This window comes from Protopterus annectens, chromosome 3.part0, assembly GCF_019279795.1.
Source record: "Protopterus annectens isolate FY-2018-M chromosome 3.part0, PAN1.0, whole genome shotgun sequence".
Taxonomy (NCBI): Eukaryota; Metazoa; Chordata; order Ceratodontiformes; family Protopteridae; genus Protopterus; species Protopterus annectens.
The window spans coordinates 1,540,929,816-1,540,951,169 of NC_056731.1; the positions used below are offsets into that span (position 1 = coordinate 1,540,929,816).

The 21,354-nt window shown below is 39.1% G+C and overlaps 1 protein-coding gene across 1 annotated transcript in view; it reads left to right on the forward strand.

Annotated features, from left to right (window-relative positions):
* The window catches only part of LOC122796832 (zinc finger protein 84-like), a 279,258-nt gene that overhangs the window by 104,236 nt on the left and 153,668 nt on the right, over nt 1-21,354 (forward strand). The window contains 1 exon segment of the mRNA XM_044065575.1: nt 16,261-16,383. Within this exon segment, the coding sequence (XP_043921510.1) occupies nt 16,261-16,383 (123 nt within the window).

The following is a 21,354-nucleotide window of genomic DNA, read 5'->3' on the forward strand; positions in this document are numbered from 1 at the left end:
ACTGAGAAAAAGAATAAACGTAATGGGAAGAAGTGACTAGAGCAAAAAAGTTATTGCAATGTGGTGCACTTATCATGTTAGGTCACCTAAAGGAAAGACCACAACAAGGCATATGTATCGGTTGATACAGTGAATCCCAAGCCAAGCCTGGTCCCTGAGACGTCTAGTACAATCAGTGGAAGACTGCACATGCTATCCTGGAGCCTTGTCCTCTAACAGGGAATGTATGTTAATTAATACTGGCCTTGCAAATTCTTGTCTCTGTACTTTGGTCTTTTATTCCCGGTTCCCATCATATGTCACTTCTTCCTGTCTTCCAAGCACTCTATGCTCCATACCCCCCTACTTTCCCCTGTTTGCAGCCTAACACCTTCTATTCCCTTTACCTGGTAGCCTTCATAAACAGTTAGTATAGGATTATGACACTACTATTCTCCTTACCTCTAGCTTATTACTCTATGTAGGACATCTTAGTCACCTAAATGTCTCTTTCCTTGCTCACATTACCTACACTATTTCCCTTTCCATCTCTCTCCTGCAATTACCTATCAGAACACCTCCTCTATACTTTCTCCTCCATTATTCAGGCTCTGTTTTCAAACATACCTTACCGTACTGATTGCTTTCCTTCTTACAGTGCTGCACAAGGGGACTGGGCCAACCATCTTTCCCCTCCCCTACCCTCTGCAAAAGCGCATAGTAAACCACAATATTCCAGCCCCTCTCTCTTACCTTTTCTCTTCTTTCATCCTCCCTTCCCACGCTATCACTTATTTGTTCACCTAGCTGATGTCCTTCATGGATGCATCTGCAGTCATAACAACTGGGTTGTCCTGTCGTCAGGCAGCCCTTCAGTCCGACGTCATCTCTGTTGGCCTTCGGGTATAAAGCATCATTTTCAGTCTTTCTTGCCGCGTGGCGCGCGCTAGCAGCTGTTTCGCCAAGTGCGGTTCGTCGGATCCAGAGATTACTTTCTCTTGCCTCAGCCGATGTCAGAAAAAGTTAATAATTGTTTAACCTGTGAAACAAATACCTCATAAAGATTTCCACTCTTACTGCCTGCAACCATGGTTAAGCAAACCGCGAGTGTTCTCGTTTCTCAAAACCCGAAAAACTGATCAAAATACAGCTGAATCTATCTCTACAACTGAGGTCCCTGCTAACACTCTTGAATCGGCCTCAGAAATCCCACTGACTTATCAGACACCATTCCTTGGATGTCTCTACCCCACAGCCATGTCCATTAAGGCCTTCGCCAGGGCTAAAGCAGCCAAGACTACTAAAACAGTGCCTGTTAAACCCCCCTCAACCAGGCCCTCTTCCAGTTCTCAAATGCTTACTTTGGCAGAAGATTTAATTTCATTAATTAGAGGATCTCAATCTCACCCAGACAGGGCCTCTCAGCCCCCAGAGAAGAGACCTAGGGCAGAGCCCCATGAGCCAGTGTCCTCTGATGATTCTGCTGATGAATTTCCCTCAATCAGGTGAACATAGGCCACAAGCGCATAGACCTCATCATAGAGGAATACCTTATAGACAACAGGATTACCAACGACACATATTCCTACATCAAGGTGGACCATCCAGTTTTAGCCAAGATGGTGGGTATCCCCAAGATACACAAACCTATTGTATCAGGCTCCAGGTCCAAAACATTCAATATCGGCAGATTGATTGACAGTTGGCTCAAGAAGACCTATGACAACATTCAACATATTATCAAGGACTCATGGAGGTTTTGGGGCCATCACCAAGGATATATGGAACACCAACTTGATTTACTTAACAGTGGATGTGGTTTTTCAAGTATACCCAGGACAGAGGGACTGGAATTTTTGAAAGAAGCCTTACCAAGTTCACCGATTTTTCATGGGAAAAGATCAGCCTCATTTGTGACATGATGTCTCTTGTACTGGACTACAACTACATCTCATTTCAGGGAGAATTTTTTAGGCAGACTAGAGGAGTGGCCATGGGGGCAGCATGCGCCCCGATTTTTGCCAATCTAGTCTGGCAGAGAGAAAAAGAGAACACGTTTTCAAAAGCCCCTACTACAAGGACATTGCTTTATACATCAGATATTTGGATGACATCTTTATCTTATGGAAGGCATCCGAAGATAGACTACAGGAATTCATGAATTATTTGAACAATACTGTGGAGTTTCTTCAATTTACCCATGAATTCAGTCATAAGGAGATCTCATATCTGGATGTACTATTGAGCAGTAATGAACTAGGGTTCACTTCGAGAATATACAGAAAACCTACATCCTCCACACGCGTTTTCCACAGTTTTTTTAACAATGGATGTCATCCAACACACACATATTAGAATCTGAACTTAATACTATCAAGGACATGTTTCTTAGAAGAGCATTCCTGTTAAAATGGTCAATAAGGTTATTAAATTTGTACAAGGGGAATGGGGAAATATCCACCTCTATTAGGTTCATACCTACCATCCTAGTACATATATTATCAGAGAAATTTTGGAAAAGCATTGGAACACCTTGATGGTTATGGACAAGGACCACATATTGGACCCAGCACCAAGATGTGTCTTTAAAACAGCCCCCAATTGAAAAGGCTGTGAAAAGAGACAGCTGTTCCAAACAAAACACCAATAAAAAACTTGGCACAGTGAAATGTGGAAGTTGCAAGCAGTGCAAATACATAAATCCAAGTAAGACCATTATTCTTGGAGACATCTGTCACACAACTATTAGATGTGGAAGAGGAAACTGCAAAACAAAACAGATTGTGTATGTGGCTATCTGTACAAAATGTAATGCACATTATATCGGAAAACAGAGAGGCAATTTAACAGGCGAATCTATGAACATGTGTACAGAATAAAATGCACTATACAGACATTCTAGACAAAGGGAAGACCACTGCTTCTTATTTTCCATTATTGAACAGATTGATTGTACACCTTTTGGAGGGATTGGAAAATGAAACTATCATTTTGTGAAAGTAAATGGCAAATCATAACAGATTCTACAAGACCTCCTGGCCTCAATGATTTCATTAGCTTAAAACCCTTTTAGCATTAGAATAAACACAAGCATAAATGATTGGGATATTTGTAAGGACATGTGTATTGGTCCGCTGAATGTAATAGATTTTGTAGTAATGTTACATCCAACACTTGTTTTATTACATTTTAACTTTTGAACTTATTGAAACTAGTATATGTATGGCACATATTATTGTAAATATTTTAAAAGTTTTTAAAACAACACAGTATTGCACTACAGCCTAGCAGACATCTTTTAAAGTAATTTTTAAAGCAATTCAGTTTTATTCAGATTTTTATTCAGTTTTGTTGGTTTTGGCGGGCTTTCAGCTGGCTTGATTGATTAATTAATTAATTACTTAATTGTGACTAGCTGGATGTATATATATACCTTTAGCACACCTCATTAGTTGTTCTGAGGAAGGCTGGGGTACAGCCGAAGCCTTAACCAGTTTTGTTTTGATCTATGGCGTGCTTGTTGATCTACAAATAAAATCTATTTTGGATATACACTTGTGTCCTGTCGTCTGAGCAGCTAACACTTCTTCCACTGCTTCGTTTGTGATGAATCAGACATAACTGACCAGCCAGAGGCCTTTTTCCAATTTTGAAGATTCTGATGCTGAAGAATCCATTCCAGCTGCTTCCCACCAGAAGAATTCTCCTTTTCAGACTCCAGGAAAAGACTTAGGACTTTTTTGCACCTTCCACAGCACAGGCCCTTAGCTATACCTCCTGTTCTCTCTGTGGTGGATGATAGCCCCTGCCAAACCAGACAGATTTTACAGGGTGCCAGATACTCATCACCACCTTTACAAGGCCCCTCTTGCAGATCCCGAAACTATTTCCCAGGGTCCCATAGCTAAAAACCCTGTTCTTTCTGAAAGGGAAGCAAGGTCATTAGACAGATGGGGTAAAAAGGTTTACACTTCAGCCACTCTCTCAGCTAGAGCTTTAAACTGTCAGTTTCACATGATACAATACCTCAGTTAACTAAAAAGCTAACCACTGATGAATCTCTTGATAAGAAATATGTATTAGAAATGGTAAATAACATACAGCAAGTTAGTAACCATTCTTTAAAATGTGGCTATGATGCACTGGAGGCTTCATTTAGATCAGCCATGACTGGCACTGTAATTAGAAGGCATGCATGGCTAATGGAGCAAGCTATAGCGGATCATGTTAAATCAAAATTGCTAGATACTCCTATGGATAAAACTAGTTTGTATGGTACTCCTGCCCATCAGGTTATGAAGAAAATGGAAGAATAGGCAAAATCAGTCCAGACAGTTCACAAGACCTCCAGAGGCAGAAACCAATCCAGAGGAGGTGCCTACAGAGGACCTACAGTGGCAAGGTAACAACAGAGGCACAGACTCAACACCTGCCACTACATCAAGACACAGCCACAGTGACTTAATCTAAACCCGCCTACAGGGAACAAATAGCAGCTCCTCTAGGCTATTTTCAAAAACTGGCACCACATAACAAAGGACAAGTGGACCATAGATCAAGGTTACGGTTCCACTTCCACAATTTACCAGACAAAGAGGAGAAATGCCACAAATCTCAAATCAAAAAGACAGAGGCTCTACAACAGATAATGGAGTTAGCAAACATGAGAGCTGTGGAGAAAGTGCCAACAGCAGAGCAAGGAAACAGACTATTCCTAGTTCCAAGAAAGGAAAAAAGTTGGAGACCAATTCTAGACCTGTCCACCCTGAATACTTACATCATTGTCCCAAAATTCAAAATGCTGACCCTACAGCAACTTCTTCCCATGCTGGGCAAGGAGTGTTGGCTGGTAACTCTAGATCTCAAGGAGGCATACCTGACCAATCGGAAGAAGATACCTCAGTTTTCTTGCAGGATCCCAGCTCTATTAATTCTCAGCATTAAATGCCTGGCATCAGTAATGAATTCAAATTTATCCATACCTGGACGACTGCCTGATACAAGGAGACAACAAAAGCAAGCTAACAACAGATTTACAAAGGGTCATTTACTTGCTTCAAGCACTGGGATACACAGTCAATTTACAAAAGTCAAGACTGATACCATCCCAGACAAGGACTTTCCTGGGAGCGGAATTGGACACAGTAAGATAAATGGCATTCCTAACTACAGAAAAACAAAAGAACTCCTCTTTACTTCTTGGCACTAACAAAACTGAACAAGTTAACAGCAAGAAAGGTACTGCAGGCCTTGGGTTTCATGGCATCATGCATAATCTTGGTTCCATTTGCCAGACTACATATGGGAAAACTACAGTGGTACCTAAAGAATTTATGGTCCCAACACAGACACAGCCTCACTAATACCATGCTTAAAACAGGAGTTCCTATGGTGGGCTCAGGCATGCCAGTCAAACCCAGGCCTGCCCAGCCAGACCATCACAACAGATGCTTCAGACCTAGGATTATGCTGGACAAATGACACAGGACCAACTTCACCTGCACATCAACCTAAAAGAAATGCTGGCAGTAAAACTGGCAATCCAAAAGTTCAGACCATTTCTCAAGGAGGACCACTTGATGATAAGGACAGACAACACCACAGTCATGTGGTACATCAACAAACAGGGAGGCACTCATTCTACCTATGCAGAATGACTTTGGAGCTGTGGACCCTGGCACTCAGCTACAACATCCAGTTACAGGCAATATTTGTGCCAGGAAAGAAAACTCTCTAGCAGATATGTTAAGCAGGACCACATCGGATGCCCGATATCTTCAAGACCATCTCAAGAAATGGGGAATGCCTCAGATAGATCTATTCGCATCACCTCTCAATCACCAGCTCAAACAATTCTGCACAAGGACATTCCACCCACTAGCATGGAAAGTGGACCTTCAGCTGGAAAGGCCTAACAGCATATGCATTCCCACCTCTTCCCTTGATACACAAGTACTACTAAAAATCAAGGAGGAACGCCCAAGGATAATCCTGATAGCTCCAACTGGCCAAGACAGCATTGGTACCCACTGCTGAGGCCTGATGCCTTTGATGCTAACTCAGAACAACTTCAGCACCATGCATCCAAACCTAAAAGCATGCTACTGACTGCATGGAACATCACATAGCAGCTGCTAATACAGAACTTTCACAAAGAGTTAAAGACATTATTCTTGAACTTCAACTAGAAGGAATTATGCTGGGAAATGGAAAAGGTTTGTCATTTGGAGTTCTGAAAGAGGAAAAGATGTATCAAACATAGATATGCCTAACATTCTGGAGTATCTGGCGAACTACTTCATTCAGGCCTGTCCTACTCCTCCATCAAGATTCATGCATCAGCTATTTCAGCAGAATACAGCTTTGATCCACCTGTTTTCCACACCCTTTGCTCAGGCAGTTCCTCAGAGGAATCAAGAATGTAAAACCTCCAAGGAAACCACCATTGCCAGCTTGGGACTTGAACTTTGTGCTAGAAAAATTGACACTATCACCTTTTGAACCAGCAGCAACAGCAGACCTACAACACCTGTCATGGAAAACTGCTTTCCTACTGGCAATTACTTCAGCAAGGAGGGTTTCAGAACTACAGGCCTTAATGGCAGTGCAACCCTTTCTAATCTTCCACCAAGATAGAGTGTCCATGAGGACTAATCCTACATTTATGCCTAAGGTGGTATCCAGAGTGTCTTTAAACCAGGCAATCCACCTGCCTACCTTCTTTCCCAACCCACAAAACAGAGGAAAAGAATACGCATACCTTGGATGTACACATAGACAGCCGCTACTACTTGGACAGAACAAAAACAGCAGAAAGACTATGCAACAGGAAGGAAGGAAAAGCTATTTCTTCCATGGAAAGCCAATTCCACAGAACATAAGACCTCATTAGCCACTACCACAGCCTTCTCTAAACACACCATAATTTACTTTTTTCTCCTCCCTAGTTGTGTGGGACTGCAGATGCATCCATGAAGGACATAGTACAGTTTTGTACTACCATAAATGTAGATGTGACAGGACAACCCAGTTGTTATGACTGCAGATGCTATTTCCCATGATGCCTTGCGACATTTAAAAAATGTCTTCGGTTTGATACCTTCCCTGTACCACTGTACTATCCCACTAGCCATCTTGTATGCCCGAGGTGATGTATGAGTGCCGATCCAGACACTGAGTCCTTTTAACTGTTAAATAGCTTTCTTAATTAAGTTTGTATTTGCACCAGTTGTTTACTGGGTTTTTACTTTTAACGCATTTCAAGCGTTATGGCTGATGTTAAACGTTTAGGCCTCTGGTTATTGGTTTCTAGCCTATTACGTATATCAGTTTTTATCATATGCTTAACTTGTCTTTTGCTAAAAATGTTTTGTTGGGTCGGAAACCTAAGCTGCTAAAACAATGTTTCATGTGAAATAGCTTGAAGTATTTTGTTTTTTTGCCATATTTGTTGGCCCATACATACCAGGAACCACAGCCATATTGTGATGCATTTTATGAACTACCACTAGTGTTCTATGCCATGCAGTTATAGTTAACACTCATTGTTTATTTTATTTCTCTTGTTGTCAGTGATAGTTTTGCAACTTGTAGTGACTCTGGGAAGGTGACAAACTTTTACCTCATCTGTTTTCTGCATGCTCATACCGCATACCTAGACAGATGGTATAGCTCTTTGGATATAGCGGTGGTCACATACTTTTGAGGGGAAGTTTGGAGCAACACAACTACACCAAAAGCAAACTGCTGTCCATATTTTAAGTAGTGCAGATGCTGTATTTGACCTAAGGTCACAACAAAATTGTGTCGGACCTATATAAATTTCTGTTTATCTTTGCTGCTATTTACTCTGTGCATGCTTACTGCTTGCAAGATAGTTTGTGTCGCTGTGCCAGTCCCTCTGAAATGAACATATGTTATTACCTTGTGATTGCATAGAGTTAGTAAATCTATATTGGAAAGATCTTTTAAATCCCCCAGTAGCTTCCCTTTACCTGATTTTTTCCAATTCTAATGCACACCGTTATCTGAAATGCCCTCTAAATGGTGCTATTAACCTACAAGGTATGCCCAACACCTACAGCTAAAAATATCCTGTATTCTACTTCCTTACACTTATTTATTCCCTCAAATTTAGCTTAGTATACCAACTCAGTTAACATTTCAAGAGTTTCATTAAAGCTATATCCCTGTATGTAATTGGTGCTTCTATACTGAATTTTATCAAGGCTAGACAATATCTTTTAAAGCACTCACAAAGTTAACTTGTAAGGCTGTCTTTTGGTGTAGTATCTTAGCTTCCTACTGCAGACTCTTTACAAATGTAGTAAATACAGTTAATCGTGAATTAGGTAAATCAACCATCTCTTGTCTGCAATAAGCTGTTATCAGTCTATTTTACTTCCTATTATGATTTTTATCTGTGGCCCACATAAACCTCTGTATGCATTAAATCTTGTATACGCCACACAATTAGCTAAGCTTTTCTCACTATCATTCTGTCTCAACTGCCCAGCTAGTCCCATTGACCAGTACCTAACATACTGTTATTAGGAGGTACTCCCATTACCGATTCTCCCTCCACCTTGGTTGATACAGTGAATCCCAAGCCAAGCCTGATCCCTGAGACTTACAGCACGATCAGTGGAAGACTGCACCTGCTGTCCTGGAGCCTTCTCCTCTAACAGGGAATGTATGTTATTTAGTACTGGTCTTACAAATTCTTGTCTCTGTACCTTGGTCTCTTACTCCCAGTTCTCATCGTACATCACCCCCCCTCCTGTTTCTCAAGCACTCTATTCTCCATACCTCCCTAATTTCCCCTGTTTTCAGCCTAACGCCTTCTATACCCTTTAATTGGTAGCCTTCGTAAACAGTTAGTGTAGGATTCTGACAATACTATTCTCCTTACCTCTAGCTTATTGCCCATCTGTACAGGAGACTTAAGTCACTTAAATGTTTCTTTCTCTGCTCACATTACCTACACTATTTCCCCTTCCATCTCTGTCCTGCAGTTGCCTATCAAAACACCTCCTCTATACTTTCTCCTCCATTATTTAGGCTCTGTTTTCAAACATACCTTACCATACTGATTGTTTTTCTTCTTACAGTGATGTGCAAGGGGACTGGGCCATCCTGCTCCATTCCTTTACCCTACCCCCTATCCCACCCACCCCCATTTTCAGTTAAATTTATACTTACCAAACACACCCACATTCCTACCAGTCAGCACTCAGACCTCACCTATTTAAGCCACTCAGCTGCACACACTTCTAACCACTTGTACTCTTCACCACTAATAGTTAAGCATATTAACCATACCCTCTGCTGCAAACATTCTCTTACTCACACACAAACTTTGCACTTCCAGTCTATCCTCTTACTCGCACACTACTCTCTTCATATATATATAATAGTCTGTTTACACAACCTACCCATTTCACTCAACACATTAAATTCCAAACTACTGAAACACACTACCTTCCCTCACCATGAGGTACTTTCAAATAACTCTCCTCCAAACTATCACTACCGGTATCTTACTACTTTTATATTCCCTCACATCATACTACACTCTTCTACAAAACAGCAACTCTCCTCTGTGGTAAACTACTGCACTTACATACCTAAACAAACCTTCACACTATACTATAGCACCCACCCTTTTCTCTACCACCAATATGGACTTTCACCTAAAAAGATTGCATCATCTAAGATACTTTTCCCCCACCTCTCTAAAATAAGACAAATTACTTAACAAACGTATCAAACTCTATTTACACATTCTTAGTAAATTACAGTGATCTACAATGATCTAGGGACGAATAGCCCAACCTTGCTCCCGTGCTACCATCTTACATAACAAGCAGCTCAAACGCTAACAAAATAGGACCACTGCAACAAAAAAAACAAGTTATCCCTAGTTCTCCTTAACATGAATGTTAGGAGTATTGCAAATTAAAGTTCACGACCTGCATGTCGTACTATCGCTATACTCCCAAGACATAGTAATGCTAACTGAAACATGGCTAAAACCCAACATTAACAACAATAACTCCTGGATATAGTATTCTATGTAAGGACAGGTTAATAAGAACGGGTGGGGGAGTAGCAATCCTCTTCAAAAATCACCTAATAGTTGACCACTTAGATATATCTACCCCTGAATTTAATAATTCTGAACTTCTATTGCCAAGCCAAAAATTACCCCCAAAAAGCACATTAACATAATAGGCAGAAATATCCCCAACTTGGAAAAATTACTTAATTGGATCTCCACATCCCTACCATAAGAAACAATCTTGTTAGGCAACTTCAATATTGATTGGCATAACTGTTCCTCACAAAACCCAACAGACCACATAAACCTCCACAGGTTCTCCCAATTAATCACATCCCCAGCAAGGACTGACAAATCTTATAAATGACAGTCAATCCTTGGCTGGATTTTGGCTAGCAACCCCTCCCTAGCATCTCAAACAGGCTGACTCCCTGATAGCCTAATTGACCATTATCCAACATTTCTTCTTTGGACATGAACTCCCCAATCAGTCCAGACCACCTTTCACCTAATCTGAAAAAAAAAAAAACTTAAGTCAAAACAGTTTCATCTCTGCACTAAATAGTTGCAACTTGGATTCATTAAAACAGCTACCACTAGAAGATGCACTAAGTACTTTTAACAATACCTTCCTAGACATACTAAATTACCATGCACCATTAGAATTCAATCCAATTATGCACCCTGGCTATCTAAAGAATGTCAATCCCTGATAAAGGGCAGAGGCAAGGCATGGGAACAACTTCACAAAAATAAAACCCAACTAGCAAGATATACATACCTAGAGCTTTGTAACAAAACAAAAAAAAATTAACAGCTCTGACAATATAGCAACCCAATTCAATAAATACTTCACAGAAACAATTCAGACTCGCAAGACAACATCATCAACCCGACCTCTCTCCCCCAACTCAATCCCACTTCCCAGAATAATAACCCACAATTTAGCATACACCCAGTATCTGTTAAATGCATAAAACACTACTTCAAAAACGAAAACTGACCACACTAGCCATGTTAATCTCCCATTTGACTTTCTAAAAATTGCCGCTAAAGCAATTGCCTATCCAGTAGCCATTCTCATCAACAGGCCAGTATCTGAGAACCATGTACCTAGTATATGGAAAACCTCCCACATACTTCCACTGCACAAAAGAGATAACTCCACAGAATTCATAAACTATCACCCTATTGCCAACTCCACAGAATTCATAAACTATCACCCTATTGCCATCTTATCTCCCTTATCTAAAGTACTAGAAAGAGTAGTGCATACCCAATTAATGAGTCGCCTTCTCACACACAATCTTCTATCACACACCCAACATGGCTTTTGTCTATTTCATAGTACCACTACCGCACTAATGTAATTTACTAATATTGTCAATCAGCATAGAACAATGGACAATATGTATCTAGCATATTCTTGGACCTGTCCAAAGCCTTTGTTATGTTAGATCACAATAAACTTATTAACATTCTCTCCACCCTAAACCTTAGTACCTCTACTATTACATGGTTCCAGAGCTACCTGACTGGGTGTCTGCAAGCTGTCCAATGGCAAAGTCAAATCTCTCCTCTGCTCTCAGTTCTCCTAGATGTTCCACAAGGCTCCATTCTTAGTGGGTGAACAATCCAACGCTTGGTGAATTCTGCTTCACAATGATAGGAAGAGCCAACATCGAAGGATCAAAAAGTGACGTCGCTATGAACGCTTGGCCGCCACAAGCCAGTTATCCCTGTGGTAACTTTTCTGACACATCCTGCTTAAAACCCAAAAAGCCAGAAGGATTGTGAGGCCCTGCTTTCATGGTCTGTATTCATACTGAAAATCAAGATCAAGCGAGCTTTTGCCCTTCTGGTCCACAGGAGGTTTCTGTCCTCCCTGAGCTCACCTTAGGACACCTGCATTACTCTTTGACAGGTGTACCGCCCCAGTCAAACTCCCCACCTGACACTGTCCCCGGAGCGGGTTGCGCCTGGGTGCCCGGAGCCAGAAGCGAGAGCCCCGGTGGGGCTCGCCCCCCCCCGCCTCACCAGGTAAGTGAAAAAACGTTAAGACGATATCCGCAGCAGGTCTCCAAGGTGAACAGCCTCTTGCATGTTAGAACAATGTAGGTAAGGGAAGTTGGCAAGCCAGATCCATAACTTCAGGATAAGGATTGGCTGGGTCGGTTGGGCTCGGGCGTGAAGCGGGGCTGGGCATGCGTCGTGGCTGGACGAGGCGTCGCCGGCCCTCGCCGCACTCCCCCCTCCCAGGGGGGCCAGCGGGTACGGCGACGGCGACTCTGGACGCGCGCCGGGCCCTTCCTGTGAATCGCCCCAGCTTTTCTGTATATTCACCAACCAGTTTAGTCACTCCACTCCTCATGCCTCTGCAGTTCAGTATGCGGATGACTCTACACTAATATGTGCAGCCCCCACACTACAAGACCTTTATTCCATAACCCAAGATTCTTTCCTATCTGTCAAAACATGGCTGACAAACTCGCAATTCATTCTGAATCCCAATAAAACTAAACTCATTCTCTTTAGCCCAACTAGATCCCACTCAGCTTCACAGTCATTCACTATCTTGTTTATAAATAAAACCATGATCACCCCAATAACTCGCACTAAACTGCTTGGGGTAGAAATTGACAGTAACCTGAAATCTGATGTACACATTGCCCAAACCATCAAGATGATCCACAGAAAACTAGGTCTTCTATACAGAAATAAACAATTTCTAACAAAAAACACAAAAGCTACCATAGCCCTCACTCACCTGGTATCAACCGTCCTCTATGACCCCCCAATCCTAACCCTCTGCAAAACAGACAATCAAACTAGAAACCTGCTATAATAAAATAGTAAAGTTTGCAACTGGTGCCTCCTATAGGTCACATCACTGTGAATCTCTTAAACAACTAAACTGACTCGAACTTCGTCAGCTTCTACACTTTAACCAATTAACCCTTGCACATAAAGTCCTCAATCAACTTGATAAAACTCCAGTTGTCCAGAGTGTTATACTCCCATACACAAGTTCTTATTGTCTTCACTCCAGTAACAACAACCAGGCTGGGAATTCCTTATTCTAACTACATTCCTAAAATATGGAGTAACTTATCAACCCTAATAACCTCAGACAGCTGTATTATACAATTTAAAAAACTCCTTAAGTCACACTTAGAAGACACTTGGATATGTACATGCAACACTCTTCGATAGACCTCCCTAGTCCCTCTGCTAGTTATTTATCCATAGTAATAATGTAAAACAAAATAACACTGATGTTAGCAACAACAACTATAGGTAAACAACCTTCAGTATCACTAATCTGTACCTTACTGCAGAAGATGTATGCTTCTGAATCCTCATGTGAATACTTCTAACTAGCAAACACATTAATTTATGTATTACTAATATATTAATAAGTATTTGACTTACTACAGCTCTGTTAATCTCTGTAAAATCTTTATCTTTAAAGTTGCTTCTCCCACACATTGATGTAAAATTTACTGCTTCGTTCTTACATGCTTATGTAGTTCTATTCTGTACTGTAATTATGTATTTCTAATTTGTAAGTATATTTGTACTTGTATTTAACATTTCTCCTTTTTCTGGAACTTATCTCCCCAGGCCTCTGCTAAAAAAGGACCTGGGTCCAGTCGGTCTTTCCCAGTAAACAAATATAAAATAAAATAATTATATACATATATATATAAATATATATATATATATATATATATATATATATATATATCTATATGTGTGTGTGTGTTAAAAAGGAGAGGAGCTACAGGTGCTTCACTGAAATGTGTTTAAGGTGCTCTGTAGACAGAATGATGTCATATTTTTAGAAAAGAACTATTCATGCAAAAAGGGGCAACATTTCATGATGACGGGAAGTGGTTCTCAGTGGGAAGATGAGAAAATGTTCTTTCATTTGGGATGCTGAATTCATGAAATATATTTCATGTGTATATTGTTTAGTCAAAATTTTAAAGGAATTCAGAAATGCATGTGATGGGGGGAGCTATTCCAATTTTAGAGAGTAATCTCTTCAATTCTCATAGAATTGTTTTTCTTCTCTAAATGTGGTGTGTCACCTGAAGATGTTCAGCTGAAGAAGATAGTGGGTGCAGTTAGGAGAACTGGATGTACTTTGAGAGTGTGAAAGCTCATCTAGTTGGAGTTTAAACAAATGTAACATTGGTGATTAAGATAACAGTCATGATGATAATGTCTGTTCATGAGTTTTTTGGAGAAAATGTTGATATATCATAGTTTCTCCAGTAAGAAAACAAATAGGTTATGACTGAAAACGAGTCTTTGGCTGAGTTCACTCAAGCAATTAAAAAATAATAAAGAATGGAAAGTAACAACAGGCCAGTGTTCAAGCTTCCATTCCATTACAAACTCCATTTTTCTTTCCTTATGTCTAACTGTGCCAGTATTGCAACTGCTTACTAAAGAAGGATATCTGCAGATCCCACCCCATTTATATAACGCAATGAAGCTCCTTGCTTCTGTGCTATATAGACTAAAGGCAAGTAGCAAATCTTATATTAATCAAGGGCTTGTTTGGAAAAGCACTGTGTCTCAGGCAGATGTATAAGTGGGCTGGTCCGTAGACCCTTTTTAGACAGAAAGCCTGTTTAGACATGAGAATAACATCAAAACTCAACACAGACAATGACCAGAAGACATGCTTAATCCATGCACTCCTGAGCTGTGACTCAAAAATTTTTCCACTGAGTCACTAAAGCCATTATATTAAAATAAATGAATGTACTTTTTTATGAAATATTATATTTGTGTTAGTACTGTAAATCATTCGTCTATGCTTATTATTAATTTAACCTGTGTTCCACAGTTGTTAACCTTTGGTCTTGTTATGTAATCTTTGTATCATTTGATTTTATGTCTGGATTTGCTTAACAGGCTCCACAGACCAACCTCAGCTACCCAGTTAACCAAAATAAAAGAAAGGAAAAGCCCACTTTCTTTTCGATGGTTCGGATTTCTATGTTATTTGTAAATGTTCCATTTTTCCTCATTCATATAGTTGGGTAGCTGTTTGTAAACATCTTGTTATAATTGAAATAGAAACCTCCACATAGAAGAAAACTGTTGAGGGCATGTTTTAGATAAAAACTGAGTAAGTTACTAAAAAGATGGCCACAAGGTAAAGAGCCATTTAACACCACAGTCCTAGACATTATAGCAATTTAGCATTCAATATTATATAAAATTGCTGCAGATTATTATAAACCAAATGCCAGGAGATTGATTCTTTATGGCTAGGAAAACAACAAATTGGACAACACAAATGTGTCTGATAATGTCTTTGATGGAACAAACCTAAGAAATGGAGTATATCATTTCAGTATAAATGAAGGGACGGGGACTGTGCCCCCCACACTCCCACTAAACATGTAAGTCAAAACAGTAGTGAAAGGACTGTTTGTCCTTTGGCAGAACAGCCAGCTTATACAGTAATATAGCCACTAGCCTCTTACCCACTGACTCAGTGTGCAAATGAAGGCAGACATATACCAAGTATGCTCTGACTCATCAGTATGATATACATCCAGTGGCTCAGGATATATGTAAAAGAATGAAGGCAGGCATGTACTAACTCATACCATCACCATTATGGGCACTCACTGACTCAGAAAACAGAGATAAAGACAGACCTGTTCCAGGTGTGCACTGGCTTGTACCCTTCCCATCATGAGTGTCCACTGACTCAGGATATTTGAATGAAGACTGATATATACAAGGTATACATTAACTCATAACAACACAAGCATGAATACCCACTAACTCAGGATATGTGAATGAAGACAGGCATGTACCAGGTGTACACTAATTGCTGCTGTCACCACCATGGTTAGTCAGTGACTCATTGTGTAAGAATGAGGACTGGCATATTCTAGGTGTGCACTGATTCTTACTGTTGCCAGCATACTCACCATAGTCCATTCACACTGAGTCTGCTATGCTATGATTGTAAATTTGTTTTACTGGTATGGAGACTTTCTAAATGAGTCTTTTGACTTAAATGAGTCTTTTAAGTGAAAAAGCTATATTCCACTTTTTTTTAATTTAATGAGCAGTCTTTACATTATTGATTTGTTATTGTGTTTTTAACATTACCCATCATGTTAGCACACACACTGGAAGGCGTAAGTATCTGTAAACACAGAGTTTATGCTTGTATTGTCATGCAGGCTACAATATCCCAATACAGAAGCTGTTGCTGCTGATTGAAAAACCTGACGAACTTCCATTTAAAGTTACAAAGGAAGGTGGGACCAGGCTACAGATGGGTCTTTCTGACATCAAACAACCTGGTAAGTTATGAAGCATTTCACTTCATATATAAAACTGAGTTAAGCAACTGAAGAAAACTGAGGAGCAAGTGCATATTAGTTATACCCAAAAATATAAAGTAAATTGACTGTTGTTCACAAACTTGTTAGGTCTTTGAACAAATCTGTGGTGAAATATTTAAGAGTTCTGACAGTGGAATGCTTCATAGTGAGTGATTTTGGATTATCTTCTTCTAATTTCTGTAGCTGTGCACATTTTTTGCAGTCATCCAAACCAGTAAGTAAGTAGTTGGCTAACAAAGGGTTTGGCTTTACTTTTCTTACTTTTAGACTGAGGTAAGCATCTTATGAAACATGAAATCTAAAAAAGAATAAAATAAAGAAGTAAAAGGTGGTGTTATTGAAGGGCATCCATTGTATTCCCAAGAACTACGCTTAAATTGAAGGTTAAAATACTTAACTTCAATATTTGTGCCATTCTAGGGGAATCCCGTATGTGTCTGCATAGGATAAAATGGTCAGTAGACCGCATTGCTTTGCCAAGGATGGCCTATGCCTGTCTGTCCTCAGTTTTCCTGTGCTACCCCATAGTGCTATTTTTCGACAGAGTTCACCTGATGGACATACCTTCATACTAAATTCCAATCTGGATATTATCAAGGTAGCTGTTGGGGTGCCATAAGCCTAAACAACAAAATCTGTGAAGGTGAGTCCTTCTTTGCTCTAAACCTTAACCTAGAAGGCATCAGTATTTGTGGAATTACAAAACCTGTCTTTATTGCAGACATAGCACTCTCTTCTTTCTTATTATATGCGATTCCCCATCTTACTGGACTGAGTATTGATCTGCAAATAAAACTGAAAAAAATCTCTATTTTCTTTTCAATTTACCAGGAAACATATATACACTCCCCAAATATCCAGTCTTTTCCAGTATTCATATATTTGACATATGTACCATCTTTCTAAAGGATAAATAGAAGGTTTTCCACAAACTGACTTTATTTCACCCAGAATTTTTCTCCATTTTCTGTTATTTTTTCCACTTTTGACAAACTTGATCCTGTTATGTTTATCTAATTTCTATTGAAACATATTCCATTTATCTTTTTTTTATTTCACCACACTTTTTCCTTTTTGACCTGTTTAACCTTATCCAGCTATACTCAACATCCATTCCATCCTTGTCACAGTTTCCCTCACCCATACTACATTTCTGTTAAAGTAAATTATCTGCAGATGAAAGACACAGTTATTATTCTAGCTTTTTCCATTTCCCATCCTGTTTCTTTCATTTCACCAATGCATGTTTGTATTATTACATTCATTACTAGTACAAATAAATGCATACTCATCGAACACCCCATTTCAAAATGTTTCAATTTTTATTTTCTTTCCTAACCAGCGGTAATTCACCCAAGACATCTTTTAACACATTTTAATACTTTTATTTTTCCAACCCCACAATCCTCTAAAATACTCCACACTGCATCATGACTTACTGAATCTAATGCTTTTGCTATGACCTGTGCAACCAAACTTGCATCTGTATTTTTCTTAAAACAACAATTTTTTTCCTTCTTTAATTTATTGTTTACTACAAGAGCCCAACGGTTAGTAGTATCTGACATACTTGCTCAAAAAAGCAAGTTCTTGAATTTCTACTAGACTGATCCCACCACCTGAACCTGTAAATCTTAAAAAAATCGTCTTTTGTACATATACTGTCTGCTGTTTCCTAAGTTTTCACATCACATCATGTCTTTTATCCCCTCTACACCTTGTGTTTTATTTTTTCCTTTTTTTTCCCTATCCCCTGTTTTACTACTGACATGTTTATTATAACATATGTTTTTAATTCTTCAAACGTTTTTCTGACATATTTTCATATGCATATATTAGTATTACCCTCACACAATTTTCATTTTCTTCCTCAGGTCATCTATCAATATTCTTCCTGATATCACAGTTGTTACATATAATATCCAATTGACAATATAATCTTTTTTCCTATGAAGATATCAATTTTCTCATTTTTTTCTTGTTTAACACATCTTGTATCCAGAAACATAATCCATACATTTTTTGCATCATTCAACAACTCTTAAACCCCTCGATTTGTTTCTTATACTGTATACATTTAGTTCCAGATTACATAACTCATATATTTTCCTTTGTTGCATCATTTTTCCTCCTATTCTTATTTTCTCCTCACCTTCATCTAATAGATTGAACTTCTTTCTGATCTTGTTCTTTGCCTATTTTTGAGTCACCATCTTCCTGTTCTCTTGCCCACCCCCTCATACTTACTTTCTGTTGTATCTGAATCGATTCTGTCAGTCCTTCCTCTTGCTGTTTTTCTTCACTTTGAGTCATATTTCCTTCACTTTCTTCTGCCATTTCATTTTCTCCCTATCTATTGTTTTCTACATTATTGTCTTTCCTCCCTTTCAGCTTTTTTTCATGTGCCTTTTCTTTTTCTATTACTGCACATTCAAAAACAAAAAAAATGTCCAGACTCATTATGCTTCCTACAAAATAGTCTGCAGTTTTTACCAGTATGGCCTTGCTGTCTAGATTTGACACATTTTCAGTTTATTTTGTGTATTACTGAACCAAATTTTCGTTTCTGCAGTAACATTAAGTCTTCAGTTGGAACCGATACCCAATATTGGCTTTTTCCATTCACTGTTATACTATTTGAAATATACTATAGTTTTCCGTCATGCATATCCAGTGTAACCCACAACTTTTCTATGTTCATAAATTTCTGTTAGCATACATTTTATTTGTCTTGCACTTTATCATATATTGTCAGATAGAAAGTTTTACATTAAAATTCCTCCATTTCGGAAGTACTGAGTCACACAGTCATTTTTTTTAACTGCAAGACAAAGTTCTGATAGTCTTTCCAAAGTGATGTATAATTTCTTTTTTCTGTTTCACTAATAAACTTTTTGGCACCTGAAAAATTCTCAGAAGTTACCTCCAACTCCAACTGAATATTTTAAAGTAAAACTTTAATGGCAAAATATCATTGTTTATAATGTTGTATCTGTCAGTGGGACCACTGGTTTTGTTGCTTATTCTAACCGTGATATAGGAAAATATTGCCAGCCCAGCTATCTGCAATTTTGTAAATAATTCTATGTCATTTGTGAATATTGATATGATTTATACAGAGCTGTATGTTATGTACTGAGCTAAAATGTAACCACAGCATGCCCTGGTGACTTAGAAAGAAAATGAGTTGAAATTCGATTGCTTTAGGATTGTGCTATAAAAGTTCTCTCTCAGCTTCAGTGTAGCAGACACAGTGTCTAGAGATAGAAGTTTTGTATTGTCTTGAAAAAGAAGTAATTACTAGATTTAAAATGTAAAAAGTATTTTATTGCTTTATGACTTCCTAGCAGCTGTGCAGTTCCGAGAGATATGTATTTTTAACACAGAGATGTTTTAGCCTGGGAACTGAAGTCAGGTGACAAAAAGTGATGTCATCCAAGCTAACCCAGCAGTAATATTTGATAGTAATTTAAGAACTCTCTCAGAGAGCGACTATGCATTTTGTATTTTGTCTTGGACCTAACAAGAACATCCACTCATCATCACATCTGCACTTGCCTTGCTCTGTTAGTTCTTAGGGCATAGTAACCTTTTTTAGACTTCGATAGGGATATAGTAAGGATTAGTTTAGATGATTTCTTTATTTATTTGAGACTGTTGTACAATGTCGTTTTAAATACTTCCTGTGATTCGAGTTAGTGAGTATTATCTTGTTTTTTTATTGTTAAATATATTTAAACCTATCATTGTGGCTGATAATGAAACATATTTAAGCTCTTCGAGAACTTGCATATGGTGACATTGTACAGGTAATTCTTAAACAGCCTTGCAAGTCTTGGTCAGACTGCCGTTTGGATTGCTTGTAACATTACACAGTAGGATTGGACACCCTTTGTTAAGTGCCTTAAAAGTAGCTGATAAGGGGTTCTGGTGGCAGTGGTAACTACCTTATAGTCTGGGCAGAAAGGGCCATAGCTAGTAAACCTGTGCCAGCCTTTCCCAGGTGTGTGTGTAAAACAAATCTGCAAGAGTGTGTGTCAGCTACTTGGGCAGGGACACAAAGCACTGGTCAGACAGAGAGAGTGTTGGAGGACTTGGATTAGAAACCTGGCTAAGGGCTCAATTCTATAGCTGTGCCAGTGGGAAGTCTTATTTGGGGATCTGGAGAAAGAAGAAGACACCAGCCCCAGACTAACTGTGATCTCTGTGTGCTCTTAAAGGAAATTGCACTTTACTGTGTGTGTACTTATTGTCCTCCCATTGTGTATATCCGCCACTGTTGCCAGTGTGAGGATTGAGGCTCCTCGATTACTGGGCCAGTGTTGGGGCATCACACTAACCGCCAGTCTTTTTTTTTTTTAACCTACTTCCCTTCTGTTCCTGACAAATGCCTCTCTTTGCATTGTACACTGCTTCTACTTCTTTGCTTTACAACACTTGCATATATATATATATATATATATATATATATATATATATATATATATATATATTTACTCAATTTCTACAATCCACAGTACCCTGTATCAGAGGCATATTCTTAAAACTGATTATTCCATCAGCTGAACATTCCTCTGTACTTTCAACTTCTGCAATCCACTTCTCTACCACTTTACTGGCTTCATTATCTGACTACATCTGCAACACTCAGTCTCTCACAGCACTCCAGCTCACCTCCTCTTCTGAAATGTTTCTTCTTCTTCCTGCATTAATTTTACCAATACTTCTGTATCCAGATTCTGATCTCCAGCTTTGTAACTAGGATTTTATCTTGCTCTGATTCTCTGTACCAAATTTCTCAACAGCAATGCTTACAACTTCCTCCGTCTTGGAATGTTCCAAGCACTAGCAATAGCTGCCTGGCAGAACCTAGTAAATGAAAACAGTTGGGAAGTTCCCTGGTGCCCTAGCCAAATCCCCCCTAGTTAG